Below are 10,717 nucleotides of genomic sequence, written 5' to 3'. Positions count from 1 at the left end.
TGAACTAATACAGAACGCTCTTTGTTCCGTATTTTTGAGAAACTGCTCAATGCACACCTACTACAATTAAAAACATACACACAAAAAAAGCCTTAAAAACTCCCTGACGCAATTAACGTGGAGCCTGCTGGTCCGCGAGGCATGGAGTGAGGTCCGGTGCTTCACCTGAATTAGCTGCGCAATTGATCATGCAACCGCGGCCCGACAGAAAAGAAAACAAACGTGTTCTGCAATCAGGGGGAAATGCTTGCTAATTCGATGCGATTAAACATAGAGGCATACAATGAAGTGGTGGTATGAGCGTTCATTGCATGCATTTCACGTTTGGGCGACAGAAACTGAAACTACACAATAACGTTGTTGGCAAAGCTCTGCTTCAACCTGTTGGAAGGCTATTTCATTAATTAACGACATTTAACAACGTGGATTCTTGCCACTTCCATAGAAACAGAACAGAGAATGTAGGCTACAATAGGCTACATTGTTTAGCATTGAGTAATGTTTAGTCAAATTTGAATATAACATGGTCAAAAGATTAGTGTTTCATTTAAAGATCTCCAGATAAGTTATTTACGCCTATTATAATGTATTTATGCTCGGCCGTTTACCATAAACAAAAGTTGGTATTATGTGTCCTGGATCTTTACATTGAGGCATTCAAATGAAATTTCATTATAAAGCATAAATTGTTTCTCCATTTGCCTACTAGTGTAGGCTACAGTAGGCTATGATGCTTGCATAAGGGAAACATCCCATCCCTTTCGACTTCCGGCGCCGACGAGAGTGGCAGCCATCCTAAGTAGCTCGCCTTGAATTTCCCCTTGGGGATCAATAAAGTATCTATCTATCTATCTATCTATCAAAACAATAGCATCCATATAATTGCTGTTGTTTTCAGGAGTATTTCTCATGCAATCATGCAAAAGCAATGAACTATTGTAAATATATCTTACATTAGTAAAGCAGGCCTTTGATGTGCATAGGACATGTGCACATGTGCATAGTTTTCACAAACTAGCACTTTAAGCACTTTTAGCCCATTTGTTCCGTATTTTATTTTCTCAGAGTTGGCAACCCTATCAGGAGGACTCAAAATCATTGTGCCTCCTCAGACTTTGGAAAATGGCCTCCAAGCGTTCTTTCATCGAAGGAGATTTCTCTTGTCCTGTGTGCTGTGAAGTCTTCAAGAACCCTGTCCTCATGGAATGCAGTCACAGTGTGTGTGAAGTCTGTCTGCATAAGTTCTGGGAAACCAAAGGATATAGAGAGTGTCCCATCTGTAGGAAAAGATCCTCAAAATCAAACCCACCCCTTAACTTGGCATTAAGGAACCTGTGTGAGACCTACTTACAGGAAAAAAGTCAGAAAGCTTCAGCAGGGTCTGAGGTGCTCTGCAGTCTGCACAGTGAGAGACTCAAGCTCTTCTGTCTGGAGGATAAACAGCCTGTGTGTCTGGTGTGTCGAGACTCAAGGGAACATAAGAATCACAACTTCAGTCCTCTCATTGAAGTAACAGGTGGTTATAAGGTAAGAACGAAGGCATTTAATGTTTTGTGGTTTTTATGGTTTATTCAATCATATTTCATTTCATTATTGTGTTTTATTCATAAAACCTTATATTATAAGGCTTATAGAAGAAACAAAACAATCAAAGTTACCACTCTCCACAACCTTCATTGTGGCATCCATATTTTTTCACCCATTCCAAAGCACATGAACACAACATGGTAAAAACAACGCAGTCAGGGGGGCGGTCCCTAATATTCCGAGGTGGCATGAACGGACCATTTGTCATGTTCTTTGCATCGTCATTGTGTTGTATGTCACGTGGTTGTGTGTTGTTCCTATATGTTTCTACTGTGATTTTCCTAAATAAAACTAATTTGATTTTATAGAGTGTAGTCCTGTGTTTGGGCCCAACCTTCTTCAGCAGCTTGACACCTTCCATGTGCTGCTAGAGCCTGATCCCCATCTAGACCCCTGGGGATTTGAAAAACTGTTCCAAACACACACATAATAGAGATAATAGAAACATATAAGTGACACCATTAGAAACCTTTAATCAACTAGTTTCCAAATACAGTGCCTATAGAAAGTCATCATACCCTTTTGAAATAGTTACTTTTTTTTGTCTTACAGCCTGAAATCAGAACCCATTTTAAAAAAAATCTTTTCCCGTTTTATTAACAAATTTAGCTGTACAACATCAAAATAATGAAAAAAAAGTCAGCAGTTCTGAAAATTAATAAAAAATTAAAAACTAGAATAACAGGGTTGGAAAAGTCATCATACCCCTGACTTAATACTTTGTAAAGCTTCCTTTTGCTTTCATTACAGCCATCAATCTGTTTGGATATGTCTCTATTTTAGCTTTGCACACCTAGATAGGGGAATAATTTTCCGTGCAGAAATGTTCAAATTTAGTCAAATTCTGTAGGGAATGGCAATGGACTGCTCTCTTCAAGTCAATCCACAGATTTTCTATAGGATTTAAGTCAGGGCTCTGACTTTGCCACTCAAGGATATTCACCATCCTATCCTTAGGCCACTGCTTTGTTCTTTTGGCAGTATGTTTAGGATTATTGTCGTGTTGGAAGGCGAATGACCTCCCCATCCTCAGCTGTCTAGGAGAGGGATGCAGGTTTTCCTCAAGAATTTGGGTGTACTTGGCAGCATCCATTTTCCCTTCTATCCTGACCAATTGCCCAGTCCCCGCTGAAGAGAAACATCCCCAAAACATAATGTTGCCCCCACCATGCTTCACAGTAGGTATGGTGTGTTTTGGGTGTGTATACTGTGTTTGGTTAGCGCCTGGAGCTCAGTCCAAAAACTTCTATCTTAGTCTCCAAAAAGTTCGATCTTAGTCTCATCTGACTATAAAAGCTTTTTCCACATGGTAGCAGAATATTCCAGATGTGTTTTTGCACTGAACTCCAAGCGCAATGTTTGGCGAAAACCAACACAGTACACCACCAAAACACACCATACCTAGTGTGAAGCATGGTGGGGGCAACATTATGTTGTGGGGATGTTTCTTTTCAGCGGGAACTGGGCAATTGGTCAGGATAGAAGGGAAAGTGGATGCTGCCAAGTACACCCACATTCTTAAGGAAAACCTGCGTCCCTCTCCTAGACAGCTGAGGATGGGGAGGTCATTCGCCTTCCAACACGACAATAATCCTAAGGCAGAGACTATTTGTACCCGGGTGCAAATAATCAACATTACTATTTACACCCGGGTGCAAATAATCAACATTACTATTTACACCCGGGTGCAAATAGTGTAATAATCAACATTACTATTTACACCCGGGTGTAAATAGTGTAATAATCATCTTGAAGACAACGTTGCGTTGGGGGCTCAAAGCACCAAGAAACCTTTCTACTCACAACTACTGAAGCCTACTTCTACTTAACTGTACTCATAACTGAAATAAAATTAGTCAATCTTTGACTGGTTCAAAAAGCACAAACTCTTAATTGCTGCGAGTAACGTCATCTAAGAAAAAACAAAAAAAGATATCACTTCAGTTGAGGATCGAACTTAGGTCTCTGGAGTCGTAACCCAACGACTATCCGCTGCACTACACTCCGTTTGAACATGAAGCGAAACTACTAATCTTTGAATGACGTGTTATGGTTGCTAGGTAACGGTAAACAAACGAAAAGACCGTATTTCTTGCTTTTGCTTACAAACGGACGGCTTTACCCGTTCACTGAACAAGGTTTATGGAAATTTAGCAGCACTTTACCATCTGAAATATTGTTTTAATAATCCTAACTTGTTAGATTTAGGATTTAGGTTGGCCATCTCCTGCCAAGATGGTCCCGCTATGGTGGATTTCAGGTTTGGGTGCAAATAAGAAAATGCCTCCATTCCACTATTTACACCCGGGTGCAAATAATCACTCCGTAATCAAACATATACTGCCAAAAGAACAAAGCCGTGGCCTAAGGATAGGATGGTGAATATACTTGAGTGGCAAAGTCAGAGCCCTGACTTAAATCCTATAGAAAATCTGTGGATTGACTTGAAGAGAGCAGTCCATCACCATTCCCTACAGAATTTGACTAAATTTCTGCACGGAAAATATATATTCCCCTATCTAGGTGTGCGAAGCTATAATAGAGACATATCCAAACAGATTGATGGCTGTAATGAAAGCAAAAGGAAGCTTTACAAAGTATTAAGTCAGGGGTATGATGACTTTTCCAACCCTGTTATTCTATTCTATTCTGTTTTTATTTTTTTATTAATTTTCAGAACTGTTTACTTTTTTTTCATTATTTTGATGTTGTACAGCTAAATTTGTTAATAAAACTGGAAAATAATTTTTTTTAAATGGGTTTTGATTTCAGGCTGTAAGACAAAAAAAGTAACTATTTCAAGAGGGTATGATGACTTTCTATAGGCACTGTATATATATATATATATACTGTATATATATATATATATATATATATATATATATATATATATTAAAAGAGAACGTATCAATGGCACTTTGTAAAAACAATAAAAGAAAATCCTAGGATTTCAGTCCTCTCACCTGCAGCAGGCCCATTCAAAAAGCCCATTCAACTTAATTTGCATTTGAAAGAGCCACTCACTAAGTGGCACCTTAGTCTGACTTTTTTTCAATTTCTAGTAAAACTACAAAGCATTTTTTAATGTTCTTTTTACTTATATGGAACCAACACCGTTGTTTTCAAGGTACAAACTTCCAATTTTTTTTTTTTTTAAATAGTTGTGTTTACACTGAATTATAATAAAAAGCGATTTCATTACATCCACTTTAGTCTCATATGATCATTGTGGAGGACCTATAGAATATAACCATATATGCCATTTTTGCATAGGGGTCATTCCACGTCAAATCAACCAGAGCGCACGCACTTGCGTCTCAAACAAATCTGAAAAAAATACCATGCGTGGCTATGTTACCCAGGAGACACTCTGTAAAATGTAAAATGGTGCATTTTAAAATGGTGCATTTTGCCCTTGTTCAGGGTGGGAAATGAAAAAGAAAGATTTGCATAAGACAAGTGAAATTGTTGTTTTTAAAAAGAAGAGGTAATGCAGATTATAGAAAAAAAAAATAAAAATCTTTGTATATTCCCACAAGGTGCAGGGTGCTCCGAATATGAGATCCAAATTTATTTTTCAAACTTGTGAGGTCTGCTGTTCAGTCCCTGATGGAATTTATTTTCTCTTCATTGCTTTTTCGGAGAGTGTTTCTACTTATCTCTATAAGAAAAAAAACCCAAGAGCCTATGTTGAGTAAAAATGTGTCTTCTGAAGGCCTAAACAGAGCCCAGCCAAGAACTCCAATAAAAATTTGATCAACTTTGAGGGACTTCTATGACCAAGCAGGATCATCCAGACTACTCGTGGTGATTTTACTGCATACTATTCCTATTTATGCACCAGCCTGCAACATTTGAGCCTCCTACAAATTCTAGTTCTTGAGCAATGAGCTTGTGAACTTTGACAAAAAAAGAGGCAGAACAAATGTGACACCCCCCTCCCCCCGTAAAACTCGCTGTTACTTGAAAAGTATAGATCTTAGCACAAAACCATTTCACAGAGTGTCTCCTGGGTAACATAGGTGCACATGCACATGGTATTTTTATCAGATTTATTTGAGACGCAAGTGTGTGCGCTTTGGTTGATTTGACGTGGAATGACCCATAGATGTTTTTAGTTAGATGAAAAACTTAAAAATCTCAAGGTATAGCAGACTGCCTCCAAGTGCCTGAAAAGGCCCCGGACCTCCAAGTGCTAGACCCCTGCTGTTACTCCTCCGGCTCCCCATCTAGACCCCTGCTGTTACTCCTGATCCCCATCTAGAGCCCTGCTGTTACTCCTCCTGCTCCTCATCTAGAGCCCTGCTGTTACTCCTCCTGCTCCCCATCTAGACCCCTGCTGTTACTCCTCCTGCTCCCCATCTAGACCCCTGCTGTTACTCCTCCTGCTCCTCATCTAGACCCCTGCTGTTACTCCTCCTGCTCCCCATCTAGACCCCTGCTGTTACTCCTCCTGCTCCTCTTCTAGACCCCTGCTGTTACTCCTCCTGCTCCTCATCTAGAGCCCTGCTGTTACTCCTCCTGATCCCCATCTAGAGCCCTGCTGTTACTCCTCATCTAGACCCCTGCTGTTACTCCTGATCCCCATCTAGAGCCCTGCTGTTACTCCTCCTGCTCCCCATCTAGACCCCTGCTGTTACTCCTCCTGCTCCTCTTCTAGACCCCTGCTGTTACTCCTCCTGCTCCTCATCTAGACCCCTGCTGTTACTCCTCCTGCTCCCCATCTAGACTCCTGCTGTTACTCCTGATCCCCATCTAGACCCCTGCTGTTACTCCTGATCCCCATCTAGACCCCTGCTGCTACTCCTCCTGATCCCCATCTAGACCCCTGCTGTTACTCCTCCTCCTGCTCCTCTTCTAGACCCCTGTTGTTACTCCTGATCCCCATCTAGACCCCTGCTGTTACTCCTGCTCCCCATCTAGACCCCTGCTGTTACTCCTCCTGATCCCCATCTAGACCCCTGCTGTTACTCCTCCTGATCCCCATCTAGACCCCTGCTGTTACTCCTGCTGATGTGCATGTCTAATCTACCATCCCAAACCAGCCCCACAGACACAATAGTTGTTATTGCTCACTCAAAACAAACACCAGCTAATTCTCTAAATAAACAAACTGTTGTCCTTTAACTTCCATCGTGACAATGTACTGAGGTTGATGCAACATGTTTTTGTTTTCTTCTTCATGTTTCAGGAGGGACTGAGGACACAGGTGGCTAAGCTGAAAGAGAAGATGAAGACACACGAAGAAGCTAAACTAACCTGTGATGAAACAGCAAAGCACATTAAGGTAAAGATAACTCACAGAAAGAAATGCTGGTTTCATTTCTATTTTAGATATAAATATCTTAGGCCTATTTATCAGATGTGCAGTGCCTGGTGGTGATTTTTCATGGATTATCATGATTTCTATTGTGCCCATTTTCTATGTACTACTTAAGACACAGGCACAAAACACAGAGAAGAAGATCAAGATAGAATTTAAGAATCTTCGGCACTTTCTACGAGATGAAGAGGCAGCCAGGATAGCTGCACTGAGGGAGGAAGAGGAGCAGAAGAGTCAGATGATGAAGGAGAAGATTGAGAAGATGAGCAGAGAGATCTCATCTCTTTCAGACACAATCAGAGCCGTAGAAAAGAAGATGAGAGCTGATGATGTGACATTCCTGCAGGTAGTAGGACGACCACATATTCAACCACATATATTCAGCCACACATTGTTCCTTTAAGATCTCAATATTGCTGCATGTCTGTATTTTTTTCAAAGAATAAAATGTAACATTTCCTCTACTGTTTTGGAAAATGAAATGCACAAACAAAATGGTTGTAGCCTTTCAGACCTGTTCAGGATTTCTAATTTGTTGTGAAATTGTGACATGTATTGCAATCGGGAGATGAAATATGAAGACCAAACTAGACCTTAGTTTGTTTGGTTGTGTGTGTGGGGTCATCATACCAAAAAATGCATCTCTTTCGATTTTTTCTTTCACAGAACTACCAGAGCACAGTGGAAAGGTGAGTGATCTGCCTCCTGTCTCTCTCTTCTCTGTGGTTCTGAACCCAAACCCACAGCAGCACTGACTCCTGAATGTTATTCCAGAGCCCAATGCACCCTGCAGGATCCAGAGAGGATTTCAGGAGCTCTGATCAATGTGGCAAAGCACCTGGGTAACCTGAAGTTCAGAGTCTGGGAGAAGATGCAGGAGACTGTTCACTACAGTTAAGATACACAATCTCTCTCTCTCTCTCTCTCTCTCTCTCTCTCTCTCTCTCTCTCTCTCTCTCTCTCTCTCTCTCTCTCTCTTATTGGCTATCACTCTGACTGATCAGAGGAAGCCATGGAACATTTGATCTCCATATTCACATGTACCAGCTATGGTGAGATACTGCTAGAATTCAAAGTATAATTTAAAATGATTCTGTTAAGCATATTTTGTTATATGGGCAAAGCCATGTTAATCAGCATCCAATCAATGTGTATGACGTGATGACGTCAGTGCCTATGCAGGTGCACGCGCACCACTACCATGCTTTATGTGTGTTTTTGAATAAACGGCTGAGTTAGTTGCAAGCAGTGAAGAAAGACAGCCAACGGAGAAGATGTTGTCCGAGTGTTTCTCTTTTGCTAAGCTAGCAGTCTGTAAAGTTGTTCACTGTGTTACCTAAGTAAAACGCAAGTGCTGCTGCGCAGGGATGGCGAATATCCCCACAGATTCAATAGACATTTAAACTATACAATATTCAACAAAACAACAACAACAACAACAGTATTGGTACAAGTAGTGATCCCCTCATACTGACAACTTAATAACTTTCACTGTTGATACTTCTCCTGCCATTACATTGGTAACACCACTATTAACAATGACCATCTTTCACATCCCTGTCAACACATCACTCAGTGTTCAGCTCATGTGTGTGTTCTTTCTCTCTGCAGCTCCTGTGACTCTGGATCCCAACACTGCATACCCCAGTCTCATCCTGTCTGAGGATCTGACCAGAATGAGACGTGATGACGAGAGACAGCAGCTTCCTGATAATCCAGAGAGGTTTGATAAGTATGCCTGTGTCCTGGGCTCTGAGGGCTTCAACTCAGGGACTCACTGCTGGGATGTGGAGGTTGGAGAGAACACACAGTGGGCTGTTGGTGTGATGACCGAGTCTCTCCAGAGGAAGGGAAACTTTAAATCCATGAGTGGACGCTATTATGTGCGGTATGATGATGGTACATATGAAGCATGTGCTCCTCCTCAGCCCCCCACTGTCCTCACAGTGCAGCAGAAACTCCAGAGGATCAGAGTGCAACTGGACTGGGACAGAGGAGAGCTGACATTATCTAACCCCGATAATAAGACACACCTACACACACTCACACACACTTTCACTGAGAGACTGTTTCCATACTTCAACAGTAAATTTCTTCTGAGGGTCTTGCCTGTAGCGGTCTCTGTAACAGCAAAGGCCCCACAGTAGAGCTAATTGCTCCTCAGCCCAGGACTGGCCAGCACTGGCCTGCAGAGAGGGAGGCCGACCAATGGGGGTCAGATATGAATCACTAACAACAACACATATCAGATATGGATCAAAAATAAATTATGCATTTAAACTCCTGTTATTATATTCTGTTCTCCCTTGAGATTTTATTTGGAATTTGTACGTTTTCAGATTTGAATGGTACAAATGCGTGACCATCATTTCCAAAATGAATATGCCAATAAAAAACAAAACATGTATCATTTTAAAAAGGTTCTGTGTCAGTGTGGAAATGTCCAAAGTTCCACACACGCACACACACACACACACACACACATGCACACACACACGCACACACACACACACACACACACACACACACACACACACACACACACACACACACACACACACACACACACACACACACATACACATGAAATTCAGTGAACTGAATATGCCTCTACCTCATGGCTTCACTCCCCTCACGGTGAAGCAGAAACTCCCTGTTTCAGACTGCAGTACTGTAATGGATTTCCACAGAAGATCTTACCTATACACAAGTCTCAGTACCAACCTAACAACCTGAAGGTCAGTGAGAGCTCTGCACTCAATACAAACTCTAACTTCTAGAGAAATGCTTCATATTTGGGAATGCATGTCTTACACTGCTTCTGTGCACATATGCTCATCACATGTTCTGTAGTCACTTTCCTAGAAGACCCATAGCTGAAGCCTCACTATAAATACTGCCATCTAGTGGTTTTAATTATGTAACCAATCAGCTTGTAGCTCCCTCTGACTCAGGAAGAAGGAAGTGAAGCGTACAGATGGCTGCCCTGCCCTACACCTCTACAGTGGAGAGAACTAAACAAAAGCAATCTATTTGGACATAGTTGTGTTGAAAAATAAGTTGGAGAGGTAACCATGCTTGCAGATGTAAGTTAAAACACCCAGAGGATTTAGAGAGTGACTTGATTTTCAGCCTCCTGAAAGTGAAAGTAAGTCAGTGTCACTAAGAGAGCAACAAGAGGGAGGTTTGCTCTGGGGACACCGTTTACAACATCTTGGGAAATGGCTTCAAAGCTGCAAGAAGAGTTTTCTTGTCCTGTGTGCACTGAGATCTACACTGTAAGCCCCAACAGGTTCAATGAACTCAAAATATTTTATGAAACTGATTACCTCAAATTATTTAGCTACGTTAACATATTCTTTAAGTAATTTCTACTTAAAATGAGACTTTTCTAAAGCTCAAAATCTTTAAGGACAAGGATCCAATTAAAAAGAATAATGTGAGAAATATATGTTTTAAGTAATTACTACATTAGCCAGACAAGCTCTTTAGACTCCAAATCTTTGAGAAAATGAACAACATTAAAACAAATAACTTCAACAAACGAACATTTTAAGTAATTACTACTCAAAACTCTAAGCTGTATTCACACTCATTTTTTTTGAGGACATTGATGAACTGAAACATAATAATTTGACAATCAAAAATTTTAAGTAATCACTACTTAAATCTTGGATAAGTTCAATGAACCTGATCATTTTGAAATCATTGTTAAATCTAGCAAATTTGACACTAAAGATGGAATTGATTTTTTTAAGTTAACGCTCCTAATAATATATTAATGTTATCAACATGACTCATTCAATT

At 40.7% G+C, this 10,717-nt stretch overlaps 1 protein-coding gene across 1 annotated transcript; it reads left to right on the top strand.

Moving 5' to 3' along the window:
* Positions 1 to 9,305, top strand: LOC134079044 (zinc-binding protein A33-like). Its single transcript, XM_062535213.1, has 4 exons — positions 1 to 1,527; positions 6,779 to 6,874; positions 7,026 to 7,303; positions 8,370 to 9,305. Exons 1-4 carry the CDS (start codon positions 1,123 to 1,125, stop codon positions 9,055 to 9,057), a joined length of 1,467 nt encoding a protein of 488 aa, XP_062391197.1. The 5' UTR covers positions 1 to 1,122; the 3' UTR covers positions 9,058 to 9,305.
* Positions 9,306 to 10,717: the final 1,412 nt, after the last annotated feature.

The sequence above is a fragment of the Sardina pilchardus genome, chromosome 4, assembly GCF_963854185.1.
Source record: "Sardina pilchardus chromosome 4, fSarPil1.1, whole genome shotgun sequence".
Classification (NCBI taxonomy): Eukaryota; Metazoa; Chordata; class Actinopteri; order Clupeiformes; family Clupeidae; genus Sardina; species Sardina pilchardus.
This window is presented reverse-complemented; position numbering and strand designations above follow the sequence as displayed.

Excerpts from the sequence above, each read along its gene's own strand:
- LOC134079044 (XM_062535213.1), top strand. The coding sequence starts at position 1,123 with ATGGCCTCCAAGCGTTCTTTCATCGAAGGAGATTTCTCTTGTCCTGTG. Across the intron at positions 1,528-6,778 it reads AAGTAACAGGTGGTTATAAG|GAGGGACTGAGGACACAGGT; the intron begins GTAAGAACGAAG and ends TTCATGTTTCAG. Across the intron at positions 7,304-8,369 it reads CATATATTCAGCCACACATT|ATCCCCTCATACTGACAACT; the intron begins GTTCCTTTAAGA and ends GTACAAGTAGTG.